Source organism: Coregonus clupeaformis, chromosome 31 (genome assembly GCF_020615455.1).
Source record: "Coregonus clupeaformis isolate EN_2021a chromosome 31, ASM2061545v1, whole genome shotgun sequence".
Classification (NCBI taxonomy): Eukaryota; Metazoa; Chordata; class Actinopteri; order Salmoniformes; family Salmonidae; genus Coregonus; species Coregonus clupeaformis.
The window spans coordinates 26,097,908-26,118,275 of NC_059222.1; the positions used below are offsets into that span (position 1 = coordinate 26,097,908).

General features: G+C 44.2%; 1 protein-coding gene across 1 annotated transcript; it reads left to right on the forward strand.

The window, feature by feature from the left end:
* Window positions 1–1,516: 1,516 nt before the first annotated feature.
* On the forward strand, window positions 1,517–20,019 carry LOC121547312 (leucine-rich glioma-inactivated protein 1). The gene is made up of 8 exons (XM_041858507.1): window positions 1,517–2,079; window positions 2,335–2,406; window positions 3,020–3,091; window positions 3,187–3,258; window positions 10,666–10,737; window positions 10,888–11,057; window positions 18,289–18,453; window positions 18,632–20,019. The coding sequence occupies exons 1-8, from the start codon at window positions 1,889–1,891 to the stop codon at window positions 19,450–19,452; spliced, it is 1,635 nt and encodes a 544-aa protein (XP_041714441.1). The 5' UTR covers window positions 1,517–1,888; the 3' UTR covers window positions 19,453–20,019.
* The last annotated feature ends 349 nt before the right edge of the window (window positions 20,020–20,368 follow it).

A 20,368-nucleotide genomic window follows, 5' to 3' on the forward strand; every position in this document is an offset into this window, starting at 1 on the left:
TATGTAAATGACCAATGCAATGACCCTACCCCATTGAAGTTGAAATTTAAAATGGTTAAGGTTAAGGTTAGCTAAGGATTATGGTTAGGGTAAGGGTAGGGGTTAAATTGAGGGTTTAGGGTAGGGATGTCCCAAGGATTCCAGACAGCACTGACCGTTTCCACAGACCCTCCTAAGGAATAGGCCGTTCTGCATTAAACATTCATGGCTTTCATGTGCGCATAAATAATAGCCTGCGCCCCGGTTGTGACTAGAAGGAGTACAGCTACGACTGGAAGTGACTTTTCGTAGCTGGTTAGGAGAGCATTTTAGCTAACCCTAACCCTTTACCTAATCTTAACCTAATTATGCTATCCTGCTACATTAATTATCCTAACTTGCTGTGTAAGTTATCCTAACCTAATACAGTAGCTGTATAGATGCCACGTTCAAAACAACTGGGAACTCTTAAAAATACGAGGTCAAATCATGATGTCAGTGATCTTCAGGTCGGAAAGTCGTAGCTCTAGAAAGGCCTGAGTTCCTGAGTTGGAATTCCGAGTTGGATGACCGTTCAAACCGGTTTTTCCCAGTCGGAGCTTGCTTTTTCAGAGTTCTCAGTTGTTTTGAACGCAGCAAGAGTACCACAGTATGAGTCATAATACCCATAAAACCTTGCGGTCAAACAGGGAAATGGTTCCAATCGTTTTTCCACCATTCATTTTTCCCATATTATTATTATTATTTTTTAGAAACACTTAAAATGTGCGTTACGTGTAGGCTTACCCTGGTGTGACGTTTTGATAACCGTGTAAATCTCTCTAGGACAAGGTGACTTATCAATATATTCGCCTGTATTTACCCCCCCCAAAATAAAAATAAAAAATGCTAATAGGCTGCTAATGTGGCTATCATAAAGAACTACAAATGCCATGATGATCTGGACAAGACTGCCGAATCGAGGCAAAGGCAAGAATCTCTGGATTAACTATCTAATGTTAGCTAAATGTAGTAATGAATAAGTGGCTACATTTCTTTAAATGGACAATTCTGTTAACTGTCTTTTGCAAGTTTTAAATTGACAATACCTGTTAGCAAAGGTGTAAGCTAGAGATGACGTGCAGTAGCTTGCAGGGATTTGTAGTCTTGCATGAAGTCTACTTTTATGCTAATTAGCATTTTAGAATCTGAGAGTAAATAGAGCCGAATATCTTGATAAGTAACCTTGTTGGAGAGAGATTTACATGGTTATCGAAACAACATGCCAGGGTAAGCCTATATCAGACACAGCCCTTGTTTTAAGTGTTTCTAAAGTCCCCTATGGAAAAAATTAATGGTGAAAAAACGATTGCAACCATTTTCCTGTTTGACAGCTAGGTGTTATGGGTATTATGACACCTCCACTGTGGGGCTCTATACCACCTAGTCATAAAAATAAGCGCCACTCTGCGTGCTCTCTCCAGGGACTGAGGCTTTCATCGTTTCTTATATATATATATATATATATATATATGCACGAGCCAAATAGATGCTCAGTCAGACCTTCATAATAAAACACAGAGCCAGCCTAGTTGTTACAAAAAATTACAATATAAAATTTTGTAGCCTACATTGGGTACATTTTAACTTTTGGAATGACAACGTATTTTGGAGGATTTTAATCCGTCCAAGGATCGGCGAGCTTTGTCTTATTTTCCCTGTCCTGCATTTAAATACTGCGCCTTGCAGAACGAATATTTTGGATGAGTGCCTGGTCATTGAGATACAAGCTGCATACATCACTGCTTAACTCGAAGCAAATACAGACATTCACGATTTGACATTGAAACATTTGAAGTTTGGATGTTTAATTGAGGTTCATGTTCAGAAATATTCGACGGACTGGTTGTCACCAGAGAGCACCAAAAGGATGGGATATGGAAACAAAACCCTGAAAGAATGCACGGTCTTGCTTTGCGTTGCCACCGTCCTGCTTTTAGCAGAGAGCAGAAGAGTGAAGCAACGTAGATGCCCCGCATCTTGTATGTGCACCAAAGATAATGCATTGTGTGAAAATATGAAATCGGTCCCTCACAGCTTTCCACCTGATGTCTTTTCCTTGTAAGTGCTTGGAATTAATTTTTTAAAATTATTTCAATCATAATATTGGCAATGGCATTATGATGGGGATATCGTATGATCTCTCTTTGTCGAGTATTTTGAAGATGTTGAATGGAATAAATAACACCACAAATAAAGCAGCTAATTGAAATAATGCAGGGCTACAATCAAATTAAATGGTTGATATCTTTTCAATAACATGAATCTATGTTCTGCTATATTGCCTCATTTCTTTTGTACCATGTTTCTATTCAGATCTTTTGTCAAGTCTGGATTCACCGAACTCACTGGAGGAAGCTTCTTAAACACTCCAGCGCTACATCTTCTGTGAGTTTGACGTTACTCAACGACGTTGTATAATATATGTTAACATGATGGTCCATGTGCATTAACAAAGCACAGCTCTGCTCCCTCAGAGGAAGAGCAGAATTATGTAATAACACACTACATGAACTTAGTGGGGCGTAGGATGTTGGCTGCTGAGCTGAAACAAAAATTGCTCAATGAAATGAAACCAAAAACTTTTCTCGGAATACTGTTACTACATTACAGTAAATCTATTGTCTGAGGACCCACCCATAGCTCACCAGGAAAACATGCATCTTGGCATGGTGGTTTCCCTCATGCCTAATGATGCAAACTGATTCAGAGTTTGTGGAAAATATTAATAATACTGAATAGGCTATGCTATGACAAGTTTGTTGGGACCACCTATGTTATTGTTAGAAGCTTGTGAAACAGAGTTGTTTTGGAAACGTAGATTAAGAAAACATTACAAGTGTGAACAGAAGGATTAGGCTACATGAAAAAATGTTTTGCAGTGGGTTGCTTGGAAACTCAACCACAATGTGAAATATTTATATTCAAGTGTGAGTAAAAACAAAAATGTGACAGAGTGCTGGTTATAGAAATTATGGAATGTAAACTATTTTTTTAACAGCCTATTCACTGCCAACACGTTTGACTCAATTGATGAGGATGCATTCCTGGGTCTACCGCATCTGGAGTACCTGTGAGTTGTACTCTCTCTAATGGATAAGATCCTCAAATGCATCATATGATGATTAAATCTCAAAATATGTTATTACATGTTAACTTCATTCACAGGTTTATCGAAAACAACAAAATTGCATCAATATCACAACACGCATTCCGGGGCCTAAAAGCACTCATACATCTGTAAGTATAAGAATGTCCTTTTTTACTTTTTTACAATTCGAAATCAAGGAAAATGTGTTAGAACAATGGCCTTGTGGCATTTGCATATTGTGTTAACCATACTTGAAAACCAGAGATTGGACAAGTCAATATTATTCAAGTCACAAGCAAGTATCAAGGTATGAGTCTCAAGTTGAGTCCAAAGTAGAACGGGTCGAGTCTCGAGTCAAGTCCAAGACCCGCATTCTAAGAGTCCAGTCACATGTTTTTTGATGTCAAGTCTCAAATCAAGCAACAAAAAAAATGTATACATGCAATGACTTGTTCAAATACAAATCTTTGTCAATTGAGGATACCAGACAGCCCTTTTCATTATTTTGTCTACAACACATTTTGATTATGTAATAATTCATTTTAACAACAAATTCCAAATGCAAGCTTCATAAGTAAATGATCAATTTCAAGCAATTTTGACTTACCAAAAGAACAGTAGGCCTATGCTAGTAATTGTTGCTTGATGCCACATTGCTGGTGAGATTGCAAAGTAAACATTTAGCCTAATATTCTTGATCACCAAGCTGCATACAGTGAGGGAAAAAAGTATTTGATCCCCTGCTGATTTTGTTCGTTTGCCCACTGACAAAGAAATGATCAGTCTATTATTTTAATGGTAGGTTTATTTGAACAGTGAGAGACAGAATAACAACAAAAAAATCCAGAAAAACGCATGTCAAAAATGTTATAAATTGATTTGCATTTTAATGTGAGAAATAAGTGTTTGACCCCCTCTCAATCAGAAAGATTTCTGGCTCCCAGGTGTCTTTTATACAGGTAACGAGCTGAGATTAGGAGCACACTCTTAAAGGGAGTGCTCCTAATCTCAGCTTGTTACCTGTATAAAAGACACCTGTCCACAGAAGCAATCAATCAATCAGATTCCAAACTCTCCACCATGGCCAAGACCAAAGAGCTCTCCAAGGATGTCAGGGACAAGATTGTAGACCTACACAAGGCTGGAATGGGCTACAAGACCATCGCCAAGCAGCTTGGTGAGAAGGTGACAACAGTTGGAGTTGCAATAATCATGAGAACGGTGAGGAATCAGCCCAGAACTACACGGGAGGATCTTGTCAATGATCTCAAGGCAGCTGGGACCATAGTCACCAAGAAAACAATTGGTAACACACTACGCCGTGAAGGACTGAAATCCTGCAGCACCCGCAAGGTCCCCCTGTTCAAGAAATCACATATACAGGCCCGTCTGAAGTTTGCCAATGAACATCTGAATGATTCAGAGGAGAACTGGGTGAAAGTGTTGTGGTCAGATGAGACCAAAATCGAGCTCTTTGGCATCAACTCAACTCGCCGTGTTTGGAGGAGGAGGAATGCTGCCTATGACCCCAAGAACACCATCCCCACCGTCAAACATGGAGGTGGAAACATTATGCTTTGGGGTTGTTTTTCCGCTAAGGGGACAGGACAACATTAACCGCATCAAAGGGACGATAGACGGGGCCATGTACCGTCAAATCTTGGGTGAGAACCTCCTTCCCTCAGCCAGGGCATTGAAAATGGGTCATGGATGGGTATTCCAAGGCAACAAAGGAGTGGCTCAAGAAGAAGCACATTAAGGTCCTGGAGTGGCCTAGCTAGTCTCCAGACCTTAATCCCATAGAAAATCTGTGGAGGGAGCTGAAGGTTGCCAAACGTCAACCTCGAAACCGTAATGACTTGGAGAAGATCTGCAAAGAGGAGTGGAACAAAATCCCTCCTGAGATGTGTGCAAACCTGGTGGCCAACTACAAGAAACGTCTGAACTCTGTGATTGCCAACAAGGGTTTTGCCACCAAGTACTAGGTCATGTTTTGCAGAGGGGTCAAATACTTATTTCCCTCATTAAAATGCTAATCAATTTATAACATTTTTGACATGCGTTTTTCTGGATTTTTTGGTTGTTATTCTGTCTCTCACTGTTCAAATAAACCTACCATTAAAATTATAGACTGATCATGTCTTTCTCAGTGGGCAAACATACAAAATCAGCAGGGGATCAAATACTTTTTTCCCAAACTGTATGGCAATCCTCTCTCCCTACAATTTGATGTTTGCGCTGCACCCGATCCTATAGCTGTACAGCAAATCAGCAATCTGTTCGCTAGCTCATAGGTTCTCCAACTTTTTGACCCGCAACCCCTAAAAAGGAGTGTTTCAAAGCTTGCGACTCCCACGCACGTACATGCATGCGTGCACAGGGCGAACAAGCGCGCACAATCGCTGCGTAAATGTAGCCTGTCATTACAGCCGTAAAGGTGATACATTTTTAAAACGAAGATACAGAAATAAACTAAGTTTTACACCAGTATATTGAGCTGAAAGTCATTCATGTTAGCAGTCAATATCAACTAGGGATATCATGTCACCGTCTACCTGTAGCCTATACAGCAGAGGTTGAGGGTCAGATGGAAAGCATGGTCTGTCTGTAACTATTTCTTCCTCACAAATATCGTAATTTATTTAATATGTTACATCTTCATCCTATAAGTATTGAAGGCAGTGCGATGCTACAATTATCTTTAGACATATAGCCAGGTCCCGCCACTGAGGTACAGTTGAAGTCGTAAGTTTACATACACCTTAGCCAAATACATTTAAACCGTTTTTCACAATTCCTGACATTTAATCCTAGTAAAAATTCCCTGTCTTAGGTCAGTTAGGATCACCACTTTATTTTAAGAATGTGAAATGTCAAAATAATAGTAGAGAGTGATTTATTTCAGATTTTATTTATTTCATCACATTCCCAGTGGGTCAATTAGTTAATTAGTATTTGGTAGCATTGCCTTTAAATTGTTTAACTTGGGTCAAACGTTTCGGGTAGCCTTCCACAAGCTTCCCACAATAAGTTGGGTGAATTTTGGCCTATTCCTCCTGACAGAGCTGTTGTAACTGAGTCAGGTTTGTAGGCCTCCTTGCTCGCACACGCCTTTTCAGTTCTGCCCACACATTTTCTATAGGATTGAGGTCAGGGCTCTGACTGATGTCTTGAGATGTTGCTTCAATATATCCACATAATTTTCCTTCCTCATGATGCCATCTATTTTGTGAAGTGCACCAGTACCTCCTGCAGCAAAGCACCCCCACAGCATGATGCTGCCACCCCCGTGCTTCACGGTTGGGATGGTGTTCTTCGGCTTGCAAGCTATCCCCTTTTTCCTCTAAACATAACGATGGTCATTATGGCCAAACAGTTCTATTTTTGTTTCATCAGACCAGAGGACATTTCTCCAAAAAGTACGATCTTTGTCCCCATGTGCAGTTGCAAACCGTAGTCTGGCTTTTTTATGAGCGGCCTTTCAGGTTATGTCGATATAGGACTCGTTTTACTGTGGATATAGATACTTTTGTACCTGTTTCCTCCAGCATCTTCACAAGGTCCTTTGCTGTTGTTCTGGAATTGATTTGCACTTTTCGCACCAAAGTACGTTAATCTCTAGGCGTCTCCTTCCTGAGCGGTATGACGGCTGCGTGATCCCATGGTGTTTATACTTGCGTACTATTGTTTGTACAGATGAACGTGGAACCTTCAGGCGTTTGGAAATTGCTCCCAAGGATGAACCAGACTTGTGGAGGTCTACAATTGCTTTCTGAGGTCTTTTGATTTTCCTATGATGTCAAGCAAAGAGGCACTGAGTTTGAAGGTAGGCCTTGAAATACATCCACAGGTACACCTCCAATTGACTCAAATGATGTCAATTAGCCTATCAGAAGCTTCTAAAGCCATGACATCATTTTCTGGAATTTTCCAAGCTGTTTAAAGGCACAGTCAACTTAATGTATGTAAACTTCTGACCCACTGGAATTGTGATACAGTGAATTATAAGTGAACTAATCTGTCTGTAAACAATTGTTGGAAAAATTACTTGTGTCATGTCCTAACCGACTTGCCAAAACTATAGTTTGTTAACAAGAAATTTGTGGAGTGGTTATAAAACGAGTTTTAATGACTCCAACCTAAGTGTATGTACATTTCTGACTTCAACTGTATATAATTAACCCACCCAGGGCCTATCTGAAATATGAAAATGATCAATGAAATCACCAGATAGCCTATTGTTCTGGCAAAGATGTGTCCGTGTCACGATCGTCGTATTGAACAGACCAAGGCGCAGCGTGATGAACGAACATGTTTAACTTTATTATCTTTAGTGATAATAGACACAATCAACAAAACAAGAAACGACTCGTGAAGTCCACGGTAACAATGACCAACACGGAACAAGAACCCACAAACACAAAGGGAAAACAGACAGTTTAAATATGGCTCCCAATCAGAGACAACCAACGACAGCTGACACTCGTTGCCTCTGATTGGGAGTCACTCTGGCCAACATAGACATAAACACAACAGAAAGAACACACCCTGGCTCAACCTATAGAGTCCCAGAGCCAGGGTGTGACAGTACCCCCCCCTAAAGGCGCGGAACAAAACAGGGGAGGGCTGGGTGGGCATTCCTCCTCGGCGGCGGTTCTGGCTCCGGCCTTGCCCACCACCCTCCAATAAACCCCCCATAGCGCCCCTGGTCCAGTCTGGCCCCGCTGGCTGGAGCTGAACTGGACGTAGCAGGAGCGGTTAGCTTCAGCTCCGTAGTGGAGCAGTTGACCGGTACCTTACCAGGCACCGGTGACCCAGGCACAGGTTGTGCTGGACTGACGACGCGCACCCCGGGCTTAGTGCGTGGAGGAGGAACGGGCCTTACCAGGCTGACGACGCGCACCCCTGGCCTGGTGCGTGGAGGAGGAACGGGCCTTACCAGGCTGACGACTCGCACCCCTGGCTTGGTGCGTGGAGGAGGGACGGGCCTTACCAGGCTGACGACTCGCACCCCTGGCTTGGTGCGTGGAGGAGGAACGGGCCTTACCAGGCTGACGTCTCGCACCCCTGGCTTAGTGCGAGTGGCAGGGACAGGCCGGACCGGGCTGGCGACGCACACCGTAGGCTTGGTGCGTGGACCAGGGACAGGCCGGACTGGGCTGGCGACGCACACCGTATGCTTGGTGTGTGGAGCAGGGACAGGCCGGACTGGGCTGGCGACGCACACCGTAGGCTTGGTGCATGGAGCAGGAACAGGCCGGACTGGGCTGACGACGCACCCCGTAGGCTTGGTGCGTGGAGCAGGGACAGGCCGGACCGGGCTGGCGACGCACACCGTAGGCTTGGTGCGAGGAGCAGGGACAGGCCGGACCGGGCTGGCGACGCGCACCGTACACTTGGTGCGAGGGGCCGGAACAGGCCGGACCGTACTGGGGACACACACCACTGGCTCTACCTCGGGATCTGGAACGGGCCGGACCGGACTGGTAACACACCCCAGTACCTCTCGCCGTGCCTCTACACCTTCCTTCCCTGCTTTGACCAGTGGCCCCCGTAACCTGGTGGCCTTCTGAATCCGACCCTTTTCTGCCTCCGTCAGCCCCGTCGTCCATGCCGTGTGCCCCCCCCTAAAAAATTTCTGGGGTTGCCTCTCGCCTGTCCGACGTTGACACTGCTGACGCCGCTGCTCCTCTTTCGCCAGGGCCTCTCCCGGCGCTTCCTCCCATGTCCAGTCCAAGTTCTGCCCCGGGACACGCTGCTTGGTCCTTACTTGGTGGGTTCTTCTGTCACGATCGTCAGGGAGAGACCAATGCGCAGCGTGTTGAACGAACATGGTATTTATTATCTTCAGTGATAACATACACAACCAACAAAACAACAAACGACTCGTAACGTCCTCGGTAACAATGACCAACATGGAACAAGAACCCACAAACACAAAGGGAAAACAGACAGTTTAAATATGGCTCCCAATCAGAGACAACCAACGACAGCTGACACTCGTTGCCTCTGATTGGGAGTCACTCTGGCCAACATAGAAATAAACACAACAGAAAGAACACACCCTGGCTCAACCTTTAGAGTCCCAGAGCCAGGGTGTGACAGTCCGTAGCAGATTGCTAAACTGTATTTTATATGGATAATATGAACACAGGCTACTCAGTTTTTTGACAGGCAAAACCAGAGAAAATGAAACAAGTGCTTTCTGGTCACTAATCTGGATATGTGCGCCCTGCCTTTGCACGCCAATGCTGATGACTGGTCATTGGTCAAAAGTCAAGTCATGCAACTTTTTGGTTCTGAAGCACTGATTAGATGTTTTTGAAACAAGAATTTGGTCCAATGCTGTAGGACTGTGTTACTGACCTAATCAAATAAGAAAAGGTATACAAATAAAATACATGGTAGGATATATGTAGCCTATTAAAACATGAAAAACTCACAACCCCTGTCTAGCTCACCTGACCTGAGTTGATTGACAATTTGCTGGTCCAATCAGAGGGCCAAGTGTGCGTTTCACTAGCCAATCTGTTGCATGTTTCTTTTGCCAGCGTAATGCTGCAGCTACTGTCTCTGGCTGCATGGAGAGTAATCAAGTGTGCCACAAAATGAATAACAAAACATTACAAAACCTGGCCAGATAATTTTAAGTCATCAGTCTCAAGTCAAAGTTGAGTCCCAAGTCTTGAGTTTCCAAGTCAAGTCTAAAGTTATTTTATTTTATATAAAGTCCAGTCTCAAGTCATCAAATTTGTGACTTGAGTCAGACTCAAGTCAAAGTCATGTGACTCGAGTCCACACCTCTGTTGCTTTTCCCGTGATGCATAGCATTATCAAAACCATTGTTCATTAAGGCCCCCCATAGGCACATTCAAATATTAAGCAAATGTACCTCAGTGGTGCCCACTTTATCGTTGTCAAAACTGCATAGGATGCAAGTCCTATTCCAGTGATATTAAACCAGGTTAGCCTCCCTCACTTCTGCCATATCAAGTTGCCAAAGGATACTGTGGTGGGTCTAGTATCACAAGTAAACTTGGTGACCTCGCTGACTGGGAATACTTCCAGTTTTCACATCAGAATATTTGCATTAGACACTCAAAAACCCTTGAAATCCAAATAGTGTATATGTTAAAAAATATTGGTTTTACTTATCATGTGACCATCAATCAGTATGACTTGCCAACACTCTGAAAAGCTAATACACTCCTTTCTATTGAAAAAAAAGACAAACATGAGTGGATATATGAGTTTGCCGAATTTATTCTAAGAATGTATCTCCTTTCACTATTTTCAGTAGAGTACTGTGTACTCTTGAAAATCTAATTATAACCAAGACTGATATGACCTGGGGGGCAAAACTAAATATATCTGCTCTGTAACCTTAAACTCTGCTCCTTACTCATTCTGTCTGGACTGAAGTGACGGTCAGGGCCCATCCAGTGCTGAGTTCCAAGAACGGCTCTTTTTGGAAGTCAGCCACAATATATTGTGTTGATTCAGGACATACTGTATTTTGTAGTCTAAAACACATCGTTTTCCTCTTTTTTAATCAGGAGCCTGGCCTATAATAACCTGGGTACATTACCCAAAGATGTTTTCAAGGGCATGGATGCTTTGGCTAAAGTGTGAGTATTTTTTTTCTTCTTCGCATAACCAGCGGCTTAATGGGCAACGTCACAATCTAAAGTGTACTTACGTTAAACAAAAAAGTTTTCATTTTCATTCAAAATATTCAGGTTTTGATTTATGCATACTTTGGTAACCTGTTTTACCAGGGATCTGAGAGGGAACAACCTGCAATGTGACTGCAAACTAAAGTGGCTGGTGGAGTGGATGCATACCACTAATACGATGGTTGATCAGATCCCCTGCAGTGGGCCCACGCTTTTCCAAGGGAAACTGATCAATGACCTTGTGCCCGGGTCTTTCGATTGCATAACTGCAGGTGATTGGTGCAATTCTTATTTCACACCTTGCAATGTTAATCTCCTTAACCACTGCTGTCTCATGCTATTCAGTAGTGGCCATTTCAATGAAATGCAATACACAACAGACTCAGACTGTAAATGAATTACTAGTCAGGATAAAGTGAAAATGATAACACTAATACTGTAGAGCAGGACTGCCCAACCCTGTTTCTGGAGAGCTACCGTCCTGTAGATTTTTTGCTCCAACCCTAATCTAGCATACCTGATTCGAATAATTAGCAGGTTGATAAAATGAATCAGGTTAGTAACACCTGGGGTTGGAGCGAAAACCAACAGGAGGGTAGCTCTCCAGGAACAGGGTTGGGCTACCCTGGTGTAGAGATTGTACCTACAGTAGCCTACAGAACACTAAAACAGTAACCAAGGAAGAATGCCAGTAATGTTGCCTTCTCTGGTAGTGATGTTAATCCTTGTCAACTTCGACTTCAAGTCATCTGCCCTGGTCTCTGTGTACCGCTGACCCAATCTTCGGGCTACCCAAGAGGAAATTCAGGTAAAAAGGAGTCAGAAGAGCGTGCATCCTGGTGGGACTAAGGCAAAGGGAAAACCGGCCACCACTTCCCTTTCTACTATTGGCCACTTAATAATAAGATGGAAGACTGATCACGGATTTGCTATCAACAGGACTCTCGTAACTGCAATATTCTGTTTTTCTGAAACATGGCTTTCGGATCCCCCACAGCTATCCAACTCGATGGATTCTCCATTCACCGAGCGTACAGGACATTGGATTCAGGGAAATTCAGAGGAGGAGGGGTATGTCTCTTCATCAACAACAACAACCTATTGTTCACCCATCTTGGAATTTCCACAATGGTGAAATGCCGACCCTTCTACTTCTTGAGAGAGTTTTCATCATGACTGCTGTATATATTCCAGGACAACCACAACAACAAGCTGGCACTTAACGAACTGTACGAGGCTGCTTTTCTTGTTGCCTGTAATTGTATTTCCGCGTCACTAAGACACTTGATTCCCAACTTCTATGAACACGTCTCCTTTGCCACTAAGGGCGATAAAGTCCTAGACCACTGTTACTCAACCCACAAGCAAGCATACAAGGCCATCCCTTGTCCCCCCTTAGGCAAATCAGATCATGACTCTATACTCATGCTTCCTGTTTACAAACAGAAGCTCAAGCAGGAAGTACCTGTGACGCGTTCCGTAGAGAAATGATCCCCGAAGCGGAAGCTATACTGCAGGACTGCTTTGCTGGAATATGTTTGGGGACTGCGCCGATAGCATCAACAGGCTAACCACCTCAGTCACCGGCTTCATCAGGAAACGCATCACAGACGTTGTCCCCACAGTGAAGGTTCGCTTCTTCCCCAATCAAAAGCCCTGGATTAACACTGAGGTAAGTGCTAAGATAAAGGACAGAGCTATCGCACACACAGGGCTATCGCAGCCAACCCCAGCACTACGGCTGACACGAACGCGTACAAGAAGTTCCACTACGACCGCCGCAAAGCCATCGAACAGGCAAAAGGACATTATAGGAATCTGTTATGAGATCTTGTCATAGTGTTGTGGGAACAAGGTTAAATTAATTAGATAAGTGACTCTTGGTGACACAGAGTCTGAATAACAAGGATTCCAGTATGTCAAGAAAGCTTACTGGTGTTTATCTTAGAATGATTGATAGATGGGATACACTGACTTGGGGTACAAGGTAATACCATCAAAGAAGGGAGTGCCCACTGATGGTTAACGGATGTTGTTGAAGAAACGTGTAGCATGAAGTATATACATTGAGAGATTTTCTTTGTCTAGTAGTTCGGATGACAAGAGGCAAAGCATGTGCCATTTGTTAGACGAACCCGGTACTGTGTCTATTCAATATTTGTATCAACTCTCCATCTAAGTGTTAAATATCTTCTTGCATCATGAATTACTTGATATCCGAGAAACTCATCATAACAGAATCCTATTACACCGGCTCCAACACTCAACATATGTGGCAGGGGCTACAGTCCATTACGGATTACAAAGGAAGACCTAGCCGTGATCTGCCCAACGATGTCTCTCTACCAGACGAAGTCAATGTATTTTATGCACGCTTCGATAAAAACAACACTGAGCTGTGCATGAGGGCCCCTGCCGTCCCATAGGACTGGGTGATCTCACTCTGAGGCCGACGTGAGTAAAGCTTTTAATCTGGTCAATACTCGCAAGGCCACAGGGCCAGACGGTATTCCAGGGCGCGTTCTCATAGCATGTGCAGACCAGCTGGCAGGCATCTTCACTGTCATTTTCAACCTCTTCTTGTCCCAGTCTGTAATCCCCACATCTCGAGCTGACCACCATCATTCCTGTTCCCAAGAACTCTAAGGCTACCGCCCTGTAGCACTCACATCTGTAATCATAAAACGCTTTGAAAGGCTGGTCATGGCACACATCAACTCCATCATCCCAGACACCTTAGACCAGGGGTCTCCAAAAGGTAGATCACGAGCTACCAGTAGCTCGTAGCCCACCTATGAGTAGCTCACCAATCAATTCTGAAAGTACATGCATTTTTTCATGTGTTCCATTGCAAACTGTCATAAACAAAGCTCCCGGCTACTATCCAATCAAAGACACATTGACATTATCCCACCCCTTGTTAGCCACTATTGTCTTAAAAAGGCAAATGTAACACAATATCTGCCACTTAATTTCCAGCAATATTACCTCCGTCTGTCTGTTTGGTGCGGGCGTTTGTCTATCAGTCTGTATGTAGCCAGTTGCCCTAGTATCTGTGCGTTGGAGACCTCTCTAACGCTCAGGAAGCTCAATAGTAAGTTGAGACCCTGATGGAGTTCCAAAATAATGAAAAATAAGCGACTGCTTATTTTGCTTATGCCGGTAGCCGGCCCTGTGAATGCCAATGCCTCCTCCTCTCTTTCATGTTGGCAAAACGGTCTATGTGTCACGCCCTGGCTCTGGGGACTCTAGTATGTTGAGCCAGGGTGTGAGTTTTCATTTGTGTTACATTCTAGTATTGTTGTTCTATGTTGGCCAGTGTGGTTCTCAATCAGAGGCAACGTGATTCAGCTGTTGCTTGTTGTCTCTGATTGAGGACCATACTTTAGCAGCCTGTTTCCCCACAGAGTTTGTGGGATCTTGTTTCAAGTCTGTTTTTGTTCGACCGTGAACTGTCACGCATCGTTTGTTGTTTTGATCGTGTCTCGAATTAAAAAAGTATGTTTGCCTGCAACGCTGCGCCTTGGTCCTCATCTTTGGTAGACGATCGTGACAGAAGATCCCACCTTGACTGGATCAAGCAGCGTGACGAGGAGAGAGGATGGACTTGGGAGGAGATGAGTGCGAGTCTGGCAAGAGGGATGGAGGCCTTGGCCACGGGTAGGAGTGAAGCCCATACATTTTTTAGGGGGGGGGGCTAACGCCGTGGACGACGGGGCAGCAGGAGGCCGCCAGGTTACGGGAGTCACTGGTCACCAGGGGGAAGGAGGATGTAGAGGCACGGCGAGAGGTACTGGCGTGTGTTGCCAGTCCGGTCCGGCCTGTTCCTGATCCCCATGTAGGGCCAGTGGTGTGTGTTCCCAGTACGGTCCGGCCTGTTCCTGCCACTCGCACCAAGTCAGTGGTGCGCTTCGTCAGCCCGGTCCGGCCCATTCCTGCTCCCCGCACCAAGTCAGTGGTGCGTTTCGTCAGCCCAGCTCGGCCCGTTCCTGCTCCCCGCACCAAGTCAGTGGTGCGCTTTGTCAGCCCGGTCCGGCCCGCTCCTGCTCCCCGCACCAAGTCAGTGGTGCGTTTCGTCAGCCCGGCGCGGCCCGCTCCTGCTCCCCACACCAAGCCAGTGGTGTGTGTCGTCTGCCCGGCACGGCCCGTGCCTGTTCCCCACACCAAGCCAGTGGTGTGCGTCGTCAGTCCGGCACGGCCCGTGCCTGTTCCCCACACCAAGCCTGTGGTGTGCGTCGTCAGTCCGGCACGTCCCGTGCCTGTTCCACCGGTGCCTGGTCCGGCACCGGTCAGATGCTTCACGCCGGAGCTAGAGCAACCCGCTCCACCAGTGTGCAGTCCAGCTCCGGCCAGCGGGGCCAGACCGGACCAGGGATACTTTGGGGGGTTGGAGAGGGAGCGGGGATCAGGTCCGGAGCCGGATCCGCCGCCTAGGCGGAGTGCCCACCCGGTCCCTCCCCTGTGGTGTTTGGTTGGCGCGGTCGGAGTCCGCGCCTTTAGGGGGGGGGTACTGTCACGCCCTGGCTCTGGGGACTCTAGTATGTTGAGCCAGGGTGTGAGTTTTCATTTGTGTTACATTCTAGTATTGTTGTTCTATGTTGGCCAGTGTGGTTCTCAATCAGAGGCAACGTGATTCAGCTGTTGCTTGTTGTCTCTGATTGAGAACCATACTTTAGCAGCCTGTTTCCCCACAGAGTTTGTGGGATCTTGTTTCAAGTCTGTTTTTGTTCGACCGTGAACTGTCACGCATCGTTTGTTGTTTTGATCGTGTCTCGAATTAAAAAAGTATGTTTGCCTGCAACGCTGCGCCTTGGTCCTCATCTTTGGTAGACGATTGTGACACTATGACTGTCAGTACACACTGTTCGTTTTTGATGTCCGAGACTATGCTACCTGGCTAAAATGCTTTCTAGCCTAACTTCCTCGCAGGGGCAACAATGAACTAGCTAAGTTAGCTAGGTAACGTGAGCCAATTTAGCTAGCTAGCTACTGCAGGAGGACAACAACATGTCACAAGCAAACGAGAAACATACTTTTTTTTCGGACAATTACGTTTTCCTTTTGATGTGATTTGATTGGTGTGATGGCAAATCCAAACTGGCCTGATTGGCTGATTACTTAAATAAATAAATATAAACGGAGGCCAAATATTCACTGCAATCAATCAATCAAATGCTATGGCGGCAACATGTCATGCTCTTTTTGTCCAGACAGCATCAGATACATGGGCTACACATACTGAGATAGAGGTGCGCCTTTTCCCTCTCGGATGATTTCTCCAATGCGATAGATACAGCCACTTGCGAATTGAAGGAAAATGATTAAAACCACAGAGAGACGAAAGAGAAATTGTTTCATAATGTGTATTGGTCATCCATGAATATATGCCATTGCTGACGACACGACGGTGGTGGGCCTGATCACCAATGGCGTTGAGACAGCCTACAGGGAAGAGGTCAGATACCTGGCAGTGTGGTGGGGGACACCCTATCCACATCAACGGGGCCGCAGTGGAGAGGGTCAAGAGCTTCAAGTTCCTCGGTGTCCACATGATCCTCTCACACCAGCACAGTCGTGAAGAAGGAACGGCAGCGCCTCTTCTCCCTCAGGAGGCTGAAACGATTTGGCATGGCCCCAAAGATCCTCAAGAACGTTTACAGCTGCACCTTCGAGAGCATCCTGACTGGTTGTATCACCGTCTGGTATGCAACTGCACTGCCCTCGACCAGAAGGCCCTACAGAGGGTGGTGCAGACTGCCCAGCGCATCACTGGGGGCGAGCTCCCAGCCATCCAAGACATACATGCCAGGTGGTGTCTGAGAAAGGCCCATAAAATTGCCAAAGACTCCAGCCACCCGAGACATGGACTGTTCAGGCGGTAACGGTGCATCAAGGCTCAGACCAACAGACTCCTAAACAGCCATTAGACTGTTAAATGGCTAACAACTACTGCACTCCCTCTCCCGCAGACTGTCCACACTGACTCTATGCCCATCCACAGGTCATTACCCACTCAGACACACACACCTTCACTGTCAGTATTACTCACATGCGCACACACACCCACATTACTGACGCCACACACTTACACCCACACACTCTCCCTCACACCTACGCTGCTGCTAAAATGATTATTGATTAGATTTATTACTACCATTATGCTGCTGTTAATTGATTACTGATTGCCATTACCATTAGTTTTTATCCTGCTACTGGTCACAATTACTCCTGTTCACATGTATATATATCACCATTAGTATATTACCATAAGTATTTTTATATTCCTGCTACCAGTCACTTTTGAGCCCTGTTTACATGTACAGTGCCTTCCGAAAGTATTAATACCCCTTGACTTATTCCACATTGTGTTGTGTTACAGCCTGAATAAAAATGGTATTAAATATATATTTTTTCCTCACCCATCTACACGCACAATAACCCATAATGACAAAGTGAAAACATGTTTTTAGAAATGTTAGCAAATTTAGTGAAAATGAAATGCAGTCTTTCTGGGTATGTCTAAGAGCTTTCCAACATTTGCCCATTATTTTCATAATTCTTCAAGCTCTGTCAAACTGGTTGTTGATCATTGCTAGACAACCATTTTCAGGTCTTGCAATAGATTTTCAAGTCGATTTAAGTCAAAACTGTAACTCGGCCACTCAGGAACATTCACTGTCTTCTTGGTAAGCAACTCCAGTGTAGATTTGCCCTTGTGTTTTAGGTTATTGTCCTGCTGAAAGGTGAATTAATCTCCCAGTGTCTGGTGGAAGCAGACTGAACCAGCACTGATGAAGGCCTTGAGGCCGATATGTAAAGCTTATTAAAGAGCAGTGATACTAGCAAGAGCAGTGTGCCGGTTTCTTATTTTTTCTCATCTTATTCAACTGTTACCATGCACCTGCAAAAAAGATACCTCAGATGTGCGGGTGCCTTTTGAACTACAATATTGTTGATCCGTCCTCAGTTTTTTCCTATTACAGCCATTAAACTCTAACTGTTTTAATGTCACCATTGGCCTTATGGGGAAATCCCAGAGCGGTTTCCTTCCTCTCCGGCAACGGAGTTAGGAAGGACGCCTGTATCTTTGTAGTGACTGGGTGTATTGATACACCATTCAAAGTGTAATTAATAACTTCACCATGCTCAAAGGGGTATTCAATTTTTCTTCCACTTTGACATTAGAGTATTTTGTGTAGATCGTTGACAAAAAAATGACAATTTAATCTGTTTTTATTTCACTTTGTAACACAAAAAACATGGAAAAGGTCAAGGGGTGTGAATACTTTCTGAAGGCACTGTACTTGCATTCTTGTGTTCAACTTACATCATACTTGTGTTTTTTTATTCAATTTTCTATCATCTATATTATTATTGCTGCATTGTTGGGAAATAGCTCTCAAGTAAGAATATCACTATACTGTTTTACACTGGTTGTGCACGTGGCGAATAAACTTTGAAACTTGAAACTTGTTTTTACATTAAAACTGTTTTGTATTGCAGAGTTTGCCTCTTATCAGCCGCTGATGTTTGAGTCCATTTCAGTGGAGTCCTTTACCTTTGGCATGGATACATTTGTTGTGTTTGCCCAGCCCTTTACTGGAACGTGCATTTTCCTGGAATGGGATCATGTTGAAAATGTTTTCAGAACCTATGACAGCATTCAAAGTGAGCAATGTTTGTTTTATATCACTAGATGTCTAAATGATATTTCATGTGTGAATAAAGTGTCATACTATATCTTGTGGATCCCAAAATGTATAGTTGCATGTATTTAGTGTTTCTCACAAATATTCACTTTATGTTCCTATGTTCTAATACTTTGTTTTTGGTCATTGTTTTACAGGTACATCTACTGTAGTATGCAAACCCATGGTGATTGATAATCAGCTGTTCATATTTGTAGCCCAGCTTTTTGGTGGCTCTCACATTTACAAGCGGGACATCTCAGCCAACAAATTCATCAAAATCCAGGATATTGACATCCTGAAAATCAGGAAACCTAATGACATTGAGACTTTCCTCATAGACGGTGAGTCCTTCTTCGTGATCGCAGACAGCTCCAAGGCCGGTTCTACCACAGTGTACAAGTGGAACGGCAATGGGTTCTACTCTAACCAGTCCCTCCATCTCTGGTATCGTGACACAGACGTGGAGTACCTAGAGATCTCTGGTAAGCCCCATCTCATCCTAGCCAGCAGTTCCCAGAGGCCTGTCATCTACCAGTGGAGCAAGAGTCTGAAGCAGTTCGACAGGCGCACTGATATCCCCGAAATGGAGGACGTGTTTGCGGTCAAGCACTTCAAGTTGAAGAGTGAACTTTTCATCTGCCTGACGCGTTTTATCGGGGACTCCAAGGTGATGAGGTGGGACGGCGCCATGTTCAAAGAGGTACAGACAATGCCTTCGCGGGGCTCCATGGTGTTCCAGCCAGTCTCCATCGGCAACTGGCAGTACGCCATCCTCGGCAGCGACTACTCCTTCACGCAGGTCTATCAGTGGGATTTGAAGAGAGGCCAATTTGTTCACTTCCAGGACCTGAACATCCAGGCGCCAAGGGCATTCTCTCTGGTGTCCATTGACAACAGAGAGTTTCTGCTGGCCTCCAGCTTCAGAGGGAAAACTCAGATATACGAGCACCTAATGATTGACCTGAGTAATAATTAATTAATGAAAACAATTAAGGAGTGTGTAGATGATAAATGCAGTAGCACTGAACACTGGAGGGGATGACTATACTGAATTCCTGATGAATGCCTTGCTAGAAACACCTACTGTATCCCTTTCTTTCACAGCACTCTCCTCTTTTCTTCCTCGTAGACAATGCAATTGTTGATTTACAGAAACTATGCACTACACTACAGTAATACCTGTGCTTTAGATCAACTTAAGAGGTAAAGGCAAATAATGAGAATACATTAAAATGTAATTCAAATGTTAAATCTAACATTTAATTGACAATTTTCCAAATAAAATGTTTACATTTTTATAACGAGTCAATTAATTTATACGATACAGCATTTTGTATGTAGAGGGGACCACTCCAATCATGTTATGTCTTTCATATGGCGCTAATTTTAGATTTTGAAATTACATTTTGAATTTAACCTAATGTAGGCCAAGCTATGTAACTGCAATACTACAAACAACTTGTATTCTAACCTGTAGTAAGTGTCTTTTGTTTTTAATTTAGCTATATTTTATGTATAGTAGGCTAGTAATAAACACATTTCATAAAACCATAAATGTGTTGTCTTCATGTCCTTGTTTAATAAACACCACAATTGCATTAGCCTACACCAATAGCGGCTGGTGGGAGGAGCTATAGGAGGACGGGCTCATTATAATGGCTGGAATGGAATTAATGGAACAGTGTCAAACATATGGAAACCACGTTTGACCCCATTCCAAATATTCCATTCCGGTCATTACAATGAGCCCTTAATATAATAAATAATATAATATGCCATTTAGCAGACGCTTTTATCCAAAGCGACTTACAGTCATGCGTGCATACATTTTTGTGTATGGGTGGTCCCGGGGATCGAACCCACTACCTTGGCGTTACAAGCGCCGTGCTCTA

Bases quoted from the DNA above. Each gene is read 5' to 3' on its own strand.
- LOC121547312 (XM_041858507.1), top strand. From the start codon at position 1,889: ATGGGATATGGAAACAAAACCCTGAAAGAATGCACGGTCTTGCTTTGC. The intron at 3,092-3,186 runs GTGAGTTGTACT...CTTCATTCACAG, and splicing joins CTACCGCATCTGGAGTACCT to GTTTATCGAAAACAACAAAA. The intron at 11,058-18,288 runs GTGATTGGTGCA...TTTGTATTGCAG, and splicing joins TTTCGATTGCATAACTGCAG to AGTTTGCCTCTTATCAGCCG.